At 37.8% G+C, this 18,823-nt stretch overlaps 1 protein-coding gene across 10 annotated transcripts in view; it reads left to right on the top strand.

Annotated features, from left to right (window-relative positions):
• Positions 1 to 943: 943 nt before the first annotated feature.
• VPS13D (vacuolar protein sorting 13 homolog D) overlaps positions 944 to 18,823 on the top strand; it is a 119,011-nt gene continuing 101,131 nt past the window's right edge. For 2 of the 10 annotated variants that reach the window (XR_003254875.1, XR_003254876.1), the window contains exons 1-19: positions 953 to 1,036; positions 3,827 to 3,910; positions 4,625 to 4,797; positions 5,730 to 5,807; positions 6,071 to 6,261; positions 6,589 to 6,669; positions 8,038 to 8,154; positions 8,420 to 8,524; positions 8,780 to 8,950; positions 9,593 to 9,693; positions 10,385 to 10,553; positions 11,774 to 11,866; positions 12,601 to 12,811; positions 13,403 to 13,582; positions 14,027 to 14,157; positions 14,786 to 14,858; positions 15,358 to 15,528; positions 16,686 to 16,816; positions 17,912 to 18,044. Coding sequence is in view for 7 of the 10 variants with exons in the window: in XM_026074096.1 (XP_025929881.1) it covers positions 4,701 to 4,797; positions 5,730 to 5,807; positions 6,071 to 6,261; positions 6,589 to 6,669; positions 8,038 to 8,154; positions 8,420 to 8,524; positions 8,780 to 8,950; positions 9,593 to 9,693; positions 10,385 to 10,553; positions 11,774 to 11,866; positions 12,601 to 12,811; positions 13,403 to 13,582; positions 14,027 to 14,157; positions 14,786 to 14,858; positions 15,358 to 15,528; positions 16,686 to 16,816; positions 17,912 to 18,044 (2,233 nt within the window). In the remaining 3 variants the exon portion in view is untranslated. Of the gene's footprint in view, positions 1,037 to 1,505; positions 1,663 to 3,826; positions 3,911 to 4,624; positions 4,798 to 5,729; positions 5,808 to 6,070; positions 6,262 to 6,588; positions 6,670 to 8,037; positions 8,155 to 8,419; positions 8,525 to 8,779; positions 8,951 to 9,592; positions 9,694 to 10,384; positions 10,554 to 11,773; positions 11,867 to 12,600; positions 12,812 to 13,402; positions 13,583 to 14,026; positions 14,158 to 14,785; positions 14,859 to 15,357; positions 15,529 to 16,685; positions 16,817 to 17,911; positions 18,045 to 18,823 lie in introns of those variants that run through there. The other 8 variants (XM_026074098.1, XM_026074095.1, XM_026074101.1 and 5 more) reach the window with 6 other exon arrangements.

The following is an 18,823-nucleotide window of genomic DNA, read 5'->3' as shown; positions in this document are numbered from 1 at the left end:
AAAGGAGGATTGATCAACTGCCATCTCATTAACCACTGCCTGCGCATAGGCACTAGGATTAATGTTATGGAGAATTCTGTAAATAGACGTTCTTTTTTCATTGAGTAGGTTTCTTTCATGGAGCAGATTTAAAAAGTCACAATTGCGACCTCCAGTCTGGGCAAATGGATCTTTAATACTATGAATCCCTGTGTGATGTAATAATATTAATTAGAAAAAGGAGGATTGCATTCATTAAACATATAAATGGTTACTACTTTAAATGAAACTCATGATCCTCAAGGGTAGGAGTTAAAACGTGTGCCTTCTCATTAGCCCAGGCATTTCCCAATGTCTTTTGCCAGGCAGAAATACCACCACCACCGTCACTGCTCATGATGCAGTGCTGAATCAGGTCTCCTGGGCCTTTCAGGTGGTGTGTAGGTCCCGGCGGGGAAGCCGGTGCTGTCCTGGGGGCCTCCCGGGGGGCTCTCTGTGCGCGCGCGGCACGCGGCGCCGCTGGCACCTGCCTCACGCTCGCGCGCGGCCGTTGGCGCCTGGCGCCGCTCGCGACCGGCCGTTGGCGCCTGCCCCGCGCACGCGACAGGCCGTTGGCGCCTGCCCCGCGTTCGCGCGTGGCCGTTGGCACCTGGCGCCGCTCGCGCGCGGCCGTTAGCGCCCCGCCAGCGTACCCATGGGACGCGCGTGTCCCATGACTTCGACACCGGCGTGGGGGCGCGGGGCAGCGCCTGACTCATGGGGCAGCGCTGCCTCATCGCGCACACGCCCTGCTGGCTTGTGTCACCGCTGCGGCTCAGGCCGCCCTGCCCCGCAGCCGCTGGAGAGCGGGGCGAGGACGGAGCGCCTCGCCGCCGGCCCGGCCCGGTCCGGCTCCACCTCAAAGAGGCGGGGGAAGAGCACATCGATAGCTCGGCGCTCCCTTGCCCAGGCCTCCGTGCCCGTTTCTTCCCCCCCCATCCGCTGGTTGGCGATCGGCTGGCGACCGGCCCGTCGAGCCCGTGCGCCGTTGAGGAGGCGGCCGCGGCCGGGCGCTAAGGTAGGCAGCGGGGGGCTGGGGATGGTGGCCAGGAACCGGCGTTGAGGCATGCCGTGACGGCGGCTTTAGGCCCCGGCTGTAGTTTCCTCCTGCGTCGTTTTCCGCTCCTGCCTCGGCTTTAGCAGCGTGGCGTGGGCCCGGCCCTGAGGGGCCCCTCCCTGCCTCACGCCCCTCTCAGGGCTCCGCCCCGCCGTCTTGGTCCTGAGGGGGCGAGGGGCAGCCGTACCCTCTCTTGTCTCTGTGTTTCGGGGCCGGAGCCTTGGAGGGGAGCGGGCCCGCCCTCGCCGGGGGCCTGCCTTCTTCCTTAGCCCCCGCGGCCGGGCCGTGGCGGCGCCTCTTCACGCACCGTCCCCGCATGGCGCACGCCGTTTGCCCCCTCGCCCCTCCGTTTCTCCCTCCAGCCTCTGCCTGCCTCCTCCGGGCAAGGTGACCTTTCCTTTCGCCTCTTATACATGTTATGTGCCAACAGGTCTCTCTTGCTAAACTCCTCCTCCCCGTGGTGTGTTTGTGTGTGTGGAAAAGAGGAGAGTGTCTTGAGTGAGGACTCCTCCACGCCACCTTCTTGTGTAGCCAGGAGCTGAGCAACGTTCCCCCTCCACACACACTTTCACCCCCGGTTGCACTTAGTAAGTAATCTCACTCAGCCTTCCTTTCCTCTTCGCTGCACTGCCTTCACACTGTCCCTTGCCACTTGACCCTGGCCCCAGTCCTTCAGGGCCTGTGCTGTGAGAGCAGTTTCATCTTTCCCAATATAAAAAAATACGTCTTTCTCCAGAGGAAGTGAGCCAGCTTTAAGTGAACTCCTGGCTTTGGACTTAGTTTCTCATCCTGTTAAATGTTTACTGTTTTTGTTTACCATGAATGTTAAGGAAATAAAAACATTGTAATAGAAAAAAAGTGTTTTGTTTTCTTTCCAGTAGCACAGCAGTGGACTAGAAAATTACAAAAGTACATGCCTTAGAACTGTTGAAGGGTTCCTAAATAGTTACCTTTGTTCCACAACAATTTTAAGTTAAGGAGATGATTTACTTTATTTACAGTTCTTATGATGACTTCAGGCATGGAATTATTCAGGGACCTGAGATTTTTCAGTCATTGTGATGTTAACCTGTTCTGTGTTTCTGAATATTTCTTCAAGATCTTTCTTCTGATTTGGCTCCTAACAACTTGTAGATTTCTTTTTTGAGGGGTAATAACATGACATGGATTATTGCATTCACTTTTGTTTAAACTAGCTTTCTTATCAATTTTACTTGAGAATAAGCTGTAGTACAAGGTGGGGACCTCATGTATGAATGCTAAGTCTTTATTATGTCAGTAATAGTCCTGTTTTTGGAAAACCATTGAGGCATTTTACCAAGATAAATTGTTAGTTAAGCATGTGTCTAATGTAAATATATTCCTTATTTTAATGTAATTTGCTTTATTTATGCCGTTTGTGTTCCACCCTGCATGATGAGAGTAATTTCACTTTTCAGCTTTTAGAAAAAACCTTTCATTATCTGCTTAACTCTGGTTATTTTCTTTAATTGTATTAGTTACAAATTCTCAGTGGATGTTTTTTAAAGAAATCTAGGCATCTGCATTTGAGCCTTTAATCAAGCATACCTCACTATTTATGGGAAAACCCTGCATTTTAATATAAAATCTAAATTGCAACTCTTGAATTTGTCATTTTCTTCCTATTGTCAAGCTTACTTTAATATAAATATGTCTGACATATCTTGGTTTTCTGCTATGTAGAACTCAACCTTGTATACGSTGTTTTAGAGAGATGTGTGATGGGGAGACATTCCTAAACACAGAACTAATGCAAGTACATGTAGAGCATTCTAACCACAGGATAGGGCATGCATGCTTTTTCTTACTGTAATAATGTGTTTAATCCTGCCATTGCTGAAGCTAATAGTAATTTTGCAATTCATAGATTAAAAACTTTAAAAGGGACTTAGGAGTTTTTAACATTTCAATAAACACATGAGTTGAAAAAGAAATGGCTGGAGAAGAGTATGAAGGGAAATGTTCACAAATATCACTGATGTTGCTCTTCTAATGGAGCTTTTCTTTTCTTGATGCAGAAATCTACACTATCACTTTGAAAACCTATAGTTAGAGTAACTGTTGATGAGCTGTTTGTGTGACTTGTATCTGATTACTTCCCACACATACACTCTTCCCCAAAAAAGGGGGGTTGGGGAGGATAAATGCCTGTTTAACAGATGTCATGTAAGAATGCTACAAAAATACAGTTGATGGCTCTGGGCTGCAATGTAGTTTGGATGCCAAACTGACTTCTTGCTGCTCAGTTAGAAGTGCTTACTTTCATGGTTTGTAAAGATCCTTCATGTATAATTGTAGCACTGGTATGTAACTGTTTTTCTAAACTCACATTGTTGAAGATTAATGGTAACTGTTTTCTTTCCTGCTGTATTTGGCATAATCATCAAGTGGCGTGTCTATTTTAGGAACGTGGTTGTTCACTCTTGAAAAGAAGTAAAAACAATATAAATGTTTCATAAATATTCTGGGTACCTTTTATTAGAATCAGTAAAGACTTTCATTCAGTATAAACAAAACCTGTAATTCATACAAGTGTGGTGAAAAAGTATATGCCCTCACTTAGCCTTGTGCATGAAATACACAGCAACTCTAGTTATAATCTTCCTTCTGTGAAGTTAGAAAGTCCACCTCCAGAGCATTTACAGTGTATGAGGTGGGATGAGGCATATAGTTTTACTTAGGGAATTTTCAGTATGTTTTTCATTGAGCAAGCTTGTTATCTCTTCCTAGAGTGAAAATTGCAGATGCTTGGCCCCTCACGAAAAAAGCGGACCTGTGGAGTTTCTGAGGTCTGCAGAGCCCCTGTGCACATGGGTATTTGTTCCTTTTTTCCATATCCAGTCTTTTCACAGCAACAGGTCTGCTAGTGTAAGAAACCTAAGTGCTGCCTCCAGAAAATTTTGTAAGGGAGCATTAAATAGAACAGAGGAAGAACAAATAGTATTGGTTTGATCAGCGCTAACAGAAGGGGTGAGGGAAGCATTCTGTTTCTTTGCCTATTTTGAAAACTAATAGATGTGGTATAAAAACAAGCTGAGAAAGGAGCATCCAGATGGACACCTGTTACTTTAAGCTAGACTTTCCAAAACCAGAACGCTGGCAACTTGAAGAAAATATCAGAAGCAGCTTTTAAAAAGAGATTAAGGAAACCAGTGCAAAACTGCTTCAGATCAATTTGGAATTTTAGTCTTTCCTTTTTTGGAAGAAGAGGTGTTGTAGTGCCGTGTTCATTATTGCATCAAAACACTGTGCTTTGGTAAGAAAAAGGATGTGAAGGTGAGCTTTATTTGCCAATAGGAGTGGTCTGTAAACATCAAAGCTCTGTATGAAACTTGGTGTGAATTGGAATTTAAAGGGAATGTGCATAACAATTCTTACTTTATAAAGCAATTTTTGTAGGTAGATATCAAGCTAAATATTTCTACTGCTTTTTGGATGGATTACAGTGAATATTTTTGCATAGCAGGATCACATGGCTGCTGAGAGATTATATGTTTCAGACACTCATGTTCTTACTTTTTCTTCCAGAATAAAACTGTAACTATGGAACAGAGATCCAGAAAATGACAGAAAAACCTTAGTTGCCCTCTTCTAGGACACAGTCATGTTGGAAGGATTGGTAGCCTGGGTCCTCAACACCTATTTGGGCAAATATGTCAATAACCTGAACACAGACCAACTTTCAGTAGCCCTTCTAAAGGGTGAGGATTCTTGGTATTTTATGTAGCGTTTTTATGCTGCAATTTAAAAAAAGAAAAAGAAAAAACTTGCATTTCTGTAATAAGTGGAAGATGGAATAGAAACAATAAGTACTTAGTACTGTGTTTGACTTTTATATAAGTGCTTTTAATATACAATATGTACTAACACTTTACAATGAATAGTAGATTCTCTTATGTTCCTATTTTTGTTGCTTTTTATTAACACAAACCAATTTATATGAGACTGATAAATATATGCTTAGCATATCTTATCACCTTGTTCAACTTATACAATATTTGTGTGTCATTTTTCATTAAGCTTTTCAGTGAAGTTTCTTTTGGGGGACTGAGAAAGGAAAGACTCCATACTCTTTACCTCTTACGTTTTGGTGCTAGTAGTCACTCCTTTGTAATTGAGACTTCTGTTTATGTCATGTTTTTCATGAATCCTGTGTCTTCACAGGGAACTCAAAAATCARTACTTTCTAATTTGCCTTTTGTTTCTATTGTCTGCTGTTTTTGGAGGGAATATTTTATAACACTTCAAAGCTTTTCTGTGTGTGCTTTTTGTAGTATTCAGAAAATACTTGAAGTGTCTCTTTTTAAAAAGACTAGATTAGAAAAGACTAGAAGCTTTTTTTCTTGATAAAGGCAAAGTTCAGATCTAAATCCTTGCAGAAGATTGCTTCTTGCTGATCTTATCAAATAATATAAGCACATGGCACTGGAAAATTAATGAGTATATTAAATATCCCTTGCAATTGCCATATAACTCAGAGTGTTAGGTTGTCTGTTCTTATGAAATCTTACTTGATTCTTTTCTTTGAAATATGTTTCTAGTCATCTTATGCTTTAATGTTCAAATTGGCACTCTTTAACATAATTTTGCTCAGCTGACTTGTGAATTGTTTCTCCCCTGCTGCTTTCTATAGGTGCTGTTGAATTRGAAAACTTGCCACTAAAGAAAGATGCCTTGAAGGAACTGGAATTACCGTTTGAAGTGAAAGCAGGTATGTATATTGCCTATGTGTGTGAGACAAATATTTATAAGTAGGAAATATTGCATATGTAAGATATGTAAGAAGAACTCTTACATGATTGAGAAGCTTGAACAAGTAAGGTAACCCGATTTTCTGGTAATAGAGTTCTATTGTAGTACTGTATGGGTGTTGCACTGCTTTTTTTTTTTTTTTTTTTCCCCCTTAAGTCTCCTAGAGGTAGTAAAAGTATGTTTGCACAGGAATCTGATAGCATCTCTGTTTCATGTTTCTAGGTTTCATTGGCAAAATAACGCTACAGATACCTTTTTATCGCCCACATGTGGATCCATGGGTGATATCTGTCTCAAAACTGCACTTAATTGGTGCACCAGAGAAAAAAGAAGATTTTGATGAGGAAACAGAGAAGTTGCAAGAAAGGGAACACAAGAAAGCTCTTCTTCTAGCACTTGAAGAAAAATGGAAAGTGAGTTGTGAGGGCTTGTCTTTCATATTGAAGAAACTGCCATGGTAGATGGATTGCATTTAAGTCTCCTAAGAAATATATGTCTTCTGAGAACAAATGTATAGGAAACAAAGTTAGAATTTGATCTGTAGATGCTAACACAGTGCAACTTTCAGGTTTGTTTGTTTGTTTGTTTGTTTGTTTGTTTTTTCTCCATGTATATTGGAGCTGCTGACATGTTCTCTCCCCCTTCCCCCCCCCCCCGGTAATTTAAGTATAAGATAGTATATTGTTTCCTCACCAACTGTTACAGTGATGGTTAATGCTCATCCCTGTTTTCTCTTTTAGAAAGAACGACAACAGAAAGGGGAATCTTACTGGTACTCAGTTACTGCATCTGTAGTCACAAGAATTGTAGAAAACATTGAAGTAAGCCTTTACATTTTAGAGCTTTTCAATAACCTAACCCATGCCCACTGTGCTTCATATTGTGTAGTCCTTAGAGAGGAAATACATAGTCAAAGGTAGATTTCTACGTCTGGTAGAGGACGGTTCCTCTTCAGATCAAATCTTCATAATATGGGGACTTCTGGGGAGGAAGAATACATCATCCTATCTACCAAGGGGAAAACAGCAACTTTTTTTTGTAGGAATCAGTGAATAATGGATCTACATGAAAACTGATGTTTTTCACTCACATTTTAATTCTTTGTTTTAAATGTGCCAATATATGATTTATTTTTATTTTTTTTAATTTTTTTTAATGAGGGAAAACAGCATGAATTCTTTGGAGAAAGAAAAGTTGTGAAGAAATGAATCTTGGGGTTTTTACTGATCTAGAACTTCTATTATTCTGCTATGTGCTCTCTCTCAAGTTCTTTAATTATTCTTTTTTTAATAATAAAAATCTAGTGAATTTCTCCTTAGTTTCAAAATGTCTCGGAAGTCTGGCTATTATGCTCTGTTGTTTTTTTTTCTCTTTCAGAGTCCTAATGTAACTGATGACAACTTAGCATTTTGGATTTTGTTTGTTTTTTACCCTATAATGTTTTCAAATACAAATTCTTAGCAACTACATTACTAGTCATTTGTATTAAAAATTAGTTGCTTTCTACATATTAGTTGTTACAGTGTGTTTGCTAGCTTCTGTGCAAGGATTTATCAGTTTCCTCTTTGTGCAGAGGAAATAGCCTGACTCTGTATTGCTTGATTGCTCTGTAACTTGCTAGAAAGAATTCAGGAATGAGATAGCGTGAAACGATTTGCCTTTCCTGATATGTTAGGAAGGGTGTATTTGGTGCAAGAACTCAAGGCCAAAGAGTCTATGCTTGTCTCAGTCCTGGACTGTGCATTTGCTGAGAAAGTACAGTAACTCAGAGCTCTCAGAGGATTTACCGCTGTAAAATTAGTTTGGGTCATCTTGTACCATCTTGGCTCATGCCAATGTTTCTAGTACATAAAACGCTGAGTCTTTGGCAATTGTACATTTGTGTTGAAAATGAGGATAATAGTAAGAGAGCAAATAAAGTACRCTGTTTTGTGAAAGTGGCTAATTGATTAGGGTGAGAGGGATGGCAGTGGTATCTGAGGAGAGGAGAAAACCAGAAAGTACAAAAACAGAAGTGAGGAACAGGACTTTCATGGCATCTAAATAACTACCAAAAATTTGTTGGAGAATTGCAGAAATTAAATATTAAATGGCTTGAGTATTAATGAATAGCACTATTAATGAATAATAATGCAAATAGTTGTCTCTAGTAATGTGAGTTTGTTTTTTGTTCCCCCCTCTCTGTCTAGTTAAAAATTCAAGATGTCCATTTGAGGTTTGAGGATGGTGTCACAAATCCTTTGCAGCCATTTGCCTTTGGCATGTGCATCAAAAACGTATCAATGCAAAATGCAGTATTTGAGCCAGTAAGTATAACTTTGTACAAGAACTCATGGCAGCTGAGATATGATGCTGTATTTTCTTTCTAATTTTTAGTGTACACTACAATGGATACTAATAAACATTTAGTACAAATATGACTTTTTAATAAGCTTCACATTAGATAGGTGTTGCTATGGGTATTGGTATAAATTGATTATGGGTATTTCATAGTGTCTATTGAACATGTAGAACTAAAGATTGCGTGGCACGTGCTGTATGAGCTTGACTATTCCAATTTTTCTGCTTCAGGTGGAGAAGCTGATGAGGAAAAAACAGTTAGATGTTGCTGACTTCAGTGTTTATTGGGATACTGATTGCACTTTATTGGGTGATCTCCCTCCTGGTCAGCTACAGGTACAAGAGAGCGATTTTGCATGTGAAAGAGCAACATAAAGTTTATGTTTTCATGCTATAATGGCAGGATTCATGTGGGACCTGCAAAGGTTGTAATATAAAATCTCTATTGTTTTACCTTTGAAGAGAGAATGTATTTAAGAGTTTTTTGCAAGCTGACTGATATGCTAATAAAGTGTATTCTAATATATTAATATGTCCTAATAAATATTTTAGACTCATTTCTTATAGAATAAACTTGTTTGTAATCCACAGGAAGCTATGGACAAAAGTATGGAAAGTCGTGATCATAATTATATCATGGAACCTGTATGTACCTCTGCTCTTCTGAAGAGAAATTGTTCTAAGGAGCCTTTAAGATCACGTCACACTCCACGGCTTGAGTGTGACATTCAGCTTGAGACTATACCCTTGAAGCTTTCACAGGTAAACTCTGTGAAGTTATATATTTCTTGAATTATATGTTTCTGTGAAAAGAGTCACTGATTCAGACAGCAAAATACTTGTAGGACTGTTATAATTTGTTCAGCTTACTGGCCACAAAACTGTGATAGCGTTTGCMACACCTCAAGTGCAGTTATTGTAGTATAAGATTAATAATTTCTTAAAGACTTAGTTTTAGAGGCAACTGAAAGGGTTATACTAAAGAAGCTTTTTGGTTTAAAATCAATCATTCCAAATTATATAGTTATTTTAGTGTACTTCATTACTGTGACAAAAACTACTTTTTTCTTTTTTTGCTTACTGTAGTATGAGGAGCGATATGTACGGTTTTTGTCTGTAGGATGCAGCTGACGTTATGTTGTTTTTCTGGCCTGAAAAGAGATTTCATTCTATATGTTTGTAAATAAGGAAACCTGTAAGTTGAATGTCGCACACAAACTACTAGCTACTGGGAGAAGATATGCAACGTTAGAAAACCAAGTTATGGTTAACATCAACCTTAATTCTGAAGGATTATGCAGGCCATTGATGCAAATAAAGAAAGCCTGTAGGGGGGTTTTATCCCCTTTTGATTTGGAAGGCACTCCTGCATTGCCTAACTAATCTCTGTACTCTTACTAAAAGATGCAGTATCAACAGATCATGGGATTTTTAAAGGAACTGGCTAGAAAGGAACGACAGCTTAAATTCAGGAAATGGAGACCAAAGGTTACAGTAACAGAGAAGTAAGTATATCCACAGATGTGTTGTTGAATTAATGTGATATTAAAAAACTAGGCGACTAGAATTAAGACAAAGAGCAAAAAAAAAAATTACATAGTAATCATATATTAAAGTTTCATTTTTTATGTTTTGTTCCCCTACCTCATAAATCAGTTTTAAATATTTAGACATAATTCATACTTAAAGTAAARTTATTCTTATCTAAGGCTTTAAGCCTTCCTGTCATAGCTTCCAGGAATCAAAATTAAATTGTAAGTTCTTCCCACATGCACACACTGAGATGTTCTGAAATTTTTATTGTGGAAAGAGCTCTAATTAAACTTCTCCTGTGTTTTTTTTTTTTTTTTTTTTTTTTTTAAATAAAGTGTATGAAAGATGATATCATTTCAGACTGAACATCTGTCTAACTCAATATTTTGCCTTTGGTGACTACGTCCTATACATAACAGCTCTACTAAATCCTTCTAAAGTAATGGGGACTTCACAGAGCAATATTTAATGCTACACAACTTATAGAACTAGGCCATGTATGCTGTCACTAATACTGATACCTTTTCTGACCTGAGTCAGAAAACCAACCTTTTCCGAGTTGCCCTCAGTTTTCTTGCTGAACTTTTCCTGGACCTTTAACCAATTTTGCATATATTCATTTTTTGGAAATATTGGTAATACTGTAATTTTTAAATATTTCAGCTGCCGAGAGTGGTGGATCTTTGCTTTGAATGCTAATCTTTCGGAGATCAGGGAGCAGAGACAACGTTCTACCTGGGAGTTTGCGTTACATCGAGCCCAAGATGCAGTGTCTTACACTGACATGTATTATAGCAAGTTGAAGGGGGAACAACTGTCTATTACAGAGCAGGTATTTAGATCTGAGAGAGTTTTTGTCTGTTTGTTGTGGGTTGTTTTTTTTTTTTTTTTTTTTTTTTTTTTACAGTGTCGATTAATCATCTTCTATTTGATTTGTTTGATCTCTTCAAATTTGAAATCTCTTCCATTCTAGTTTAAACACATCTTCAACTTAACTGCAGGTTATTTTCACTGAAGAAACTGTGTTTTGACCAAAACTGAGTTCTTAAATGCTTGAAACCTGGGGTTGTGGGAGGTTTGTGTGTGGCAGGGTTCTTAACTTTTTCCATAGCAAAACAAAAATATGTCTTTTTTTTTGAGCTGTAACTGGTTTTCACCAAATACAGCATTAACATTCATAGAATGTTCATGTCAGTCTGCCAGATACTTTCTTAACTCTTGTTCTCTATAGACTCAAAAAATATTTAAAAATCAGAATGTTCCAGGTCACCCATATGGTACTGCAGATAACGGGGAAAAATGTGTGGCTAGTTGACCATGTTTGAGGGTGCTTCAGTTTTTCAGTTGGTTTTACGATGAAGTTTTAAARGAAAGGTGCCCCCAATAATAAATCTGTGTTCTACTTCAAAAGGAAAAAAAATCCTGTAATTAGCTGCTTTTTATTTCTAGGTGTATTGGGACTTTCCTTAAAACAGTTCAGGGCAGCATGTATCTCACCGGTCTCAGTTACAGGGGTGATTCCAGTGATACTTTAAGTTACATAATGCAAGTAAGGATTGTATATAAACATGAACTGTAGAAGTAGGCGAATGTACTGCAAATTTTATAGTTGCTGGCAAATGGGGAATCATAATAAAGAGTATGTATGAGGCTTTTACCTTCATATGCTATGTATTGTCTTCTGCAGAGCCATGAAATTCAGCAAGGACAACACCATTGGACTAGAAAAATGTCTTTTACTTTCTTTTTTTTTTTTTTTTAAGTAACTTGTTTGTGAAAACTTATGATTCAACTAGCTTCTTAATAGTACAGACCATGTTAAAATACTTTATTTTACAATCCAAATAACATTTGAAATAGGGGGAAGTGTCAATATTAAGTGGCCCACATGACTTCTATTTCCTTGTGCATAGGAACTTGGTTATGGTCGTTAATGCCATGTTAGTTTTTCCATGAATTTCAATCTCATTCATTGCACAGATGTTTGGCCTGTTTGTAAATGCAATACTACGTTATTTTAGTGTGGTTACTTTACCTTTTCTGTCTTTTCAGGCAGAAATGCTTCGTATTGAGGATGAACAAACTTATGAAGAGTTGAAGATACTGTATGAGATAGTTCATGATAAATTTCATGAACTAGCTGAGGTGAGAAACATTCTGTGAACAGGTTCATATTTAGAATCTTCAAGTGAATTATTCTGAGGTATTGTGTTTTGTTCTGCTAGCGAGTGTTAGTATGTGTTTATTTTGAATTAGGAGTGTGATATCAGTGCTAAAATTGCAAACAGTGCTCAGTTCCTCCAGTTCTACTGTTGTCACTTGCACAATGAACTCTTGTTTAGTCATATGAAGGCCTTCTTCAATAGTATCCTTGCCAGAATTTCTACGGCAAGTATTCTTCATCTTTAAAACAGAGAATGAAGATAAAAACCAGAACGAGTATGACAGAGCTGGGCCTTGTGTAAATGAGTTTCTGAGCACACTTCATAAAATACTTACTGATCTCTGTTGCAGTCAGTCTGGTGTCATCTTTTTTTCAAATACAGTTACTTACTTTAAACGGCTGTGTTTGATAGCGTGTGTCAAATGACTTCTTACTGGGCTTAGTGTTTCTAAACTAAGATTTAAATTCCATAAAAATTCCATATGACTTCATTTATGAATATGCAGCAGTTAACTGATGGTATGTTTGCTATTTCTTAGCCTATTAGGATAGCAACTGTTGGAGTACAGATTGGAAATATCACTGCAGATTAACTGAACTTGAGTGCTGAATAAGTAGTAGATGAAATCATATTGTTATGGTGATGTTTCTGTACAGTTGATATATTTGTTCATTTGTTAGCACTAACGTGTGCATCTTTGTTGTTCAAATCCAGAGTGTTAAAGAGCCTTTGCCTGATTCCCCTGGAGTTTGTCCTACAGCCGAATCTGCACCTGGCAGTAGCACTGGAATGCTACAGTATCTTCAGTCTTGGTTTCCTGGTTGGGGAGGTTGGTATGGATATGCTCAGCAAACATACGAAGGTGAACCTTTTGAAGGGCTGCTGCCTGACCCACAGGAACAGTGGAATCCAGAAGACATACTGGGTATGGAAATGCACGGTTTTCTGTTCTGTTTTTTTTTTTTTTAATGTTGCTAAAGGCATCTGGGTAAAGATGAACCAAAACAACTCTTTGTTTCTGTATTGTTTAAAAGATTGCACATGTGTCAACTGAAGTACCTAGGTGAAAGAGCTGTCTAAACCTTGCCTTAATTGCATGTTAAAAATCTCAGTACCTGTTGTACCTGCTTATTTTTAAAGGGATACGAGAAATACATTTGCTTCCCGTACTTTAGATCTTTATGGCAAAGAGCTTTGGGACTTTCTTTTTGTTCAGGTTTTGGATGGGGGCCATGTATTATGCTGTGACTGGGTATACCAGTTAAAGTACTGGGTTGGTGGAATCTCTTTAAATTTATGCTTACACTACCTTAATTGAAATAGAGGAGTCCTRCTGAATATTCTGTTTTGTTAAGGAAGAAGGTATATCTGCTTTGTTTTTTCTTTCTCTTTTTTTCCCCCTCCATAGAGATGGGGAAATCTTTATTCTTGAATTTCTGAGAAACCTTTTTGTTCTTCAGTAGTCTTCCTGAAACTTCACTTATTTAACATCAGTTGCTTTTTTGTTTTTAATTAGGTGCAGATGAATTTTTTGATCCTGCTGCAGATGCTTCTAGCATGAATACCTTTACAAAGAGAGATCATGTTTTTGCTAAATTAAATCTCCAGTTGCAAGGTGGCTCTGTCACTCTGTTGCATAAGGAGAAGAAGGTGGTGCATGCTGGGGAGAGTGCTTTTATGCAGCTGGAGTTTTCAGGTATTATGTCAATTTCTGATCATTCTTTCTCAAAAAAGACAAAATCTTTGTCCACCTTGAGTCCACCCTCAGACCTTTTTTTTTTTTTTTATCCTTTAAACTACTATGCTGAAATGAAGTTTGGGATGAGAGCATGAAATCAGTCTGTTGAAATTGATGTATCAAGTGAAAAGATGTTTTTCTCTTCAGATGTTTGAATGATTTTTAACACAGAAATCTAATTTTAGACCTTCTTATGTGTGAAGGAAGACAACAATAGAAATACATGCATCACRATCGTTGTATTCCAAACTTCAGCATTTAATCTTTTTTTTTCCCTAGAAACAAATATATATAAACGCTTCTAACAGACTTGTTTATTAATATTTGTCATCCATAAAATTTAAATAAAAGCTGCGTTGTGTACTAAAAGGAATAAAAACATTTTATGTCTTTATCTTTTAGGTGTAAAGATTTTAGCAGAATCCCTTCCTCGCAGAAATTCTTCCCTTCTCAAAGTTCAGCTTGGTGGTCTCTTTCTGCGGGATTTGGCAACAGAAGGGACCATATTTCCTGTTCTTGTTTTTCCTAATCCTGTAGGTGAAAAAAATTCCTCTATTTTGATAAGTTACTGTATAGAATACATCATAGAACACTTCCTTGTTTGCTGTGTATGCTCATAACTTTAATGTTACAGTTATATGTGTTGGGAAGAATAATTTGTCGAACAGTCGGCATTGCTGCTTAATCAGTAATTGTTCTTTTTTCAGAAAGCTCTTTGGTCCAAGTAAGGTTTTATTTCACCTGCATACTGTTAGACTCTAAGCAAAAACTTAGAACCCCCCCCCCACACCCCCCAATGATTTGCTGAAGGTATCTTAAATGTCTCTTCCAGAGCAAACAAAGTTTTAGTCTAAATTCCATGAGAATTTCCAGTGTGCTGTTATACTTTGTAATTTGTAGAGGTGCAAATTCTGATTGAAATTTACATTTCAAACTTCAGTCTGTTTGCTAAATGTATAGATAGCAATTCTTAAATAGTTGTATTTCTTTCTTTTGTTTGACTACATAATGAAAAAGGGCATATCATAAATTATGCATATAATTCTCTTAGGAAGTGACCAGAAGACTAGTACTTTTAATTTTGTTTATATCAAATGGCTTGTTTGATTTGTCTGATGATCTTTTTTTGTTATTGTTGTTTTTTTCCTGAATTCTTCTCAGCAAAAAGAGGTTGGCTGCGTGTCTTCCTTTGGTCTCCAGAATTTGTCCTCAGAAGTGACTAATCAAAACACTGGTAAAGATTTCATYTTATGTTTGACCAGAACAAGCATATGACAATTCCTGCAAACCAGAAATTTTGATTGAATCATTGACTCCAAGTTCAAATGCCTTTTGCAAATACTAAAAGAAAGTCTTTGAAGCTTTGTTGAGACGTATGGGTGCATGCAAGTTTCTTTTTTCTTTCTTTCTTTTTTTTTTTTTTGAGAAGGTGAGTTTAAAAAAAAAAAGGCAAAGGGAGTTATAATTGCTGTTTTGTTTGCTAAAACAAAATTACTATTTTATGAGTTCAATTGTAGGACCCCAGTTCTGAAAGTGTTTTTATGTATACAAACATGTTAATTTATGTTGATTGTAGAAGTTGATTTACTTGTTTTTCCATGTTATTTCTGTTACTGAAGAATTTTCAGACAAGAACATTTCTTCCTATAGTACCAGTTAAAAATTAGATTTTAAATACATTGGGGTTTCTCTTTTTTTTGATAATTGCTTTTTGTAACTCAGTTTTTATTTAGTTACAGATCCTGATGCACCAGTATTTGAGATGCTTTATGAAAGAAATCCAGTCCACAGCAATTTTGAGAGGCGCCTGGAAGTCAGTACCAGACCTCTAAATATTATTTACAATCCACAAGCCATTAAGAAAGTAGCCGACTTCTTCTACAAGGGAAGGGTTCATACCTCAGGTTAACCTTTAAAGTTGTTTTTTTTGTATTWTTTCTTTTTTCTTTTTTCTTTCTTTTCCCCTCATTCTTAGCACTGTAAAGTGCTAATGAAAAATTTTCACTGTAAATTCAAATTAAGGAAGACTCTGAGTCTTCTCTTGATGATTTTTTGGCTTAATTGAATAAGGGCTTTCCTTCAGATGAACTCCTGAAACTTCTACTTTAAAATTGCAAGTTGCTGCTGTACCACATGGTGGATGTTTGTGCTGCCTATATTGAAACACCTAAATAAGGAGACTTGTTTCATTAAGCTCTACTGGAAGTGGGTAGGGAACAAGAGGTTTTTGCAGAGGGCCGTTCAAGGGAGTGTAGTAAGTATGGGAAACTGTCCTAACTCCTGTTGTAACTCTTCTGTTTAGATTAGGTCTGACCTTTGTTACAGCTGCCTGAGGTACCTTGTTTTTTAAATGTTGAACATGCATCTTTCCCAAGCTTCCAAACAAAGCAAGGTTTAGGAGTCTGTGACATTATAAACTGACTGCTTTTGCAGTGCAATTGTTAAAGTTTGGTTTCTGAGGAGATAAGAGATGAGAATAAGCAACGCTTAACAGTTCTTAATGCACCGTTTTCTATCTGTTGATTTCTGAAAATACCAAAAGATTTAAGTTACTGAGCATAAAAGTATGGATAAGACTTACTATAGCAGTAATTATCTCTTCATACAAGATGAGATTATTCTGTAAATATTATGGGTACAATTTTAAGAACATGGACTGACTACACATTCCACAAACTTCTAAGAAAATTTAGTGTGAATTTCCCCCCCTTTTCCCCAATATATACCCACATTTTCTGGTCTGTCTCCCCACCACCCTACCCAGATCAGGAACTCAAGCTGAAGGTTTGACAAATACTAACAACCAGAAGAAGATTTGGAAACTGTTCTGCGTGCTTAGACGCTTCCTTTTTTTTTTTCTGGGAAGCAACTGGTATGTAGGTAGAGCCAGTGGCTTTCCACTGTTATATTCTCCTGCCCTACGTTTTACAGCTAAAATTGAAATGATTTTCTGTCAACTCAAAATAAATTTTGGTGGTTTGTTTGTTTGTTTGTTTGTTTTCCCTGATTCAATATCAGATGAACAAAGTTATACCTAGTAAGTTTTGTATCCCTTATGCAGGTTTCGGATATCAATCTGAGCTAGAGGCAAGAGTGGCTGAAGCTGCCAGAAGACAGTACAACAAACTGAAAATGCAGACAAAAGCTGAAATAAGGCAAACTATTGATCGTTTACTAGTGGGAGACTTCATTGTAAGCTTTTCTTCTTTCCCCCCCCTTCCCCCCCCCCCCAAAAAAAATGTTTGTTTAGGCTTTCTTGACACATATTTTAGGAATTGAAACCCAGAAGAGTGTTGTGCTGTGGTTTGTTTTGTTTTTTTGTTTTGTTTTTTGTTTTTTTCAAAAGTGTGATGTTTACATGTGGTAGCGTTGTTGTGATAGCCATCTTGGCCTTAAGGTAGTGATGAAACATCTCCATAGGTAAACCTGAATAGGGGGTTAGGTGTCTGAAAGCCCATTTACCTTTATGTCTATAGTAGTTGGTCAAATAAAATATATTGCCTCCACTTATGAAGTGTAAGTTTCTGTGGAAACTGAGGAAAACTGTTTAGGCTCTCTTGAAAAGTCTCATGTCTGAAACACTGTGGTGTTTTTTTTCTCTTTACTGTGAAGAAATGACTTTTTTTTAATGCAAACCAGTTGTATTTAATGGCAGAACAGTATTTTTCTGTTCATGACACTGTTACTGAGGTGATCTTATGCCAACATATTGGCTCCAGTGTGCAACGGTGCTCTGTTACCTCAAACCCGAATTGAGTGTAACTTATTTAAAAATTATTTTCTCACTCTGACTTTCTTTAGCTTATATAAGTAACTATGCTGATGCAATAGGAGTTTGTTGAGGTTTTATTTTCAGTAAAATGAAAAATATTTGTGCTGTAAAAGTAGTAGTTTAATGGTAAAACACTGTCAATGCATGTTTTATTCATGGAGAGCCTTGACAAGGATTTTTATGGTCCAGTGCTAGTCACGTAAAAGGTAGATGTCTTCTCAAAGCAATGCAGGTAGGCTCACTTTCTTCTCAGCAGAGAGAGCTGGGACCTCTCCAAAGAGGGATTTATCTCAGCAATCTTAGGATGGGATGTATCATCTATTGGAAGCATCTCTTCATTGATTGTAGTGGGAGTCTGGACAACTAGCCTAAAGAGCTACCAAGCTCTTTAAGCTAGATTAGCTCTTAAGGTGACAAAATGGCTAACTAGATTGATTTATTTGGTGTGAGTTTTTTTGTATGTGAGGGGAAGCTATTTCTTGGGGGCTACTCTCTTCTTTCTTTTTAATTTTCAGGAAAACAGCAAAAGCTGGACGGTGCGCCTTGATATTTCTGCCCCTCAGGTGATCTTTCCGGATGATTTCAAATTTGCGGATCCAGTGCTAGTTGTTGTAGATCTGGGAAGAATATTACTTACCAATTCTCAAGGTATGTTCTCAAATTATTGCTGCTTTTTTTTTATGCCTTCTCCCAGAAATTTTTTGTGCTGTTGTAGAAAGTGGAGATGTCTTATGGGTTTTTTCCTACTCTTAATATTTTTGTATACGGATAGAGTGGCAGAATTTTTAGGATTAACTTTAAAATGAAAGGATCCCCTGTGATATTTGATACTTGTTCAAGGCGGTGAACAGATGTGAAGCTAGTGTGTCAGGCAGCTAGTGTGTCATACTACAGATAGGATTTTGACTTAGGTGCAAGATTTGGATGCAGAATGTTTTTCTAGGACTGTGCTGCCAGTGAAAGGATACTTTGAGTAGGCTCTCCAAGTCTGTAGCCATACGGATCTCTCTTCTTAGCACATGTGTCTCCAGCCAGGCTAATAAAAAAGGAAGGAAAATGAGTATACCTTGTTTGTATTAGAAGTTAGAATCATTGCTGCTTAAACAAGCTGTCCTGCTAGGAAAACAATGCATGAAAATTAAAAAGATAGCCCAGTGGAACTTCTAAATAAAATTAGACCTACTTAAAAATCTAGCTAAACAGTGCTGTGTGTGAGGAGACATTAAGAACATTTGAAAGAGGGATCTTTTTTAAAGTACTGCTGCAGGATGAACTGTTTTGTAGAGCAGCAAAATCAGTCTAGATGTCAAGACCAAACTTGTCTACAGTGGGATCTGATCTTACTCTGGATGTTTTTGAATCATTAAATCTTTTCTAGCACCAGCTCATCTCTAAAAAGCTTTAATATCTTTGTTTTTAGTAACTTC

The sequence above is a fragment of the Apteryx rowi genome, unplaced genomic scaffold, assembly GCF_003343035.1.
Source record: "Apteryx rowi isolate R43461 unplaced genomic scaffold, aptRow1 scaffold_38, whole genome shotgun sequence".
Lineage (NCBI taxonomy): Eukaryota > Metazoa > Chordata > Aves > Apterygiformes > Apterygidae > Apteryx > Apteryx rowi.
Note: the sequence above shows the minus strand (reverse complement) of the source record. Positions and strands in the feature narration are given on the sequence as shown.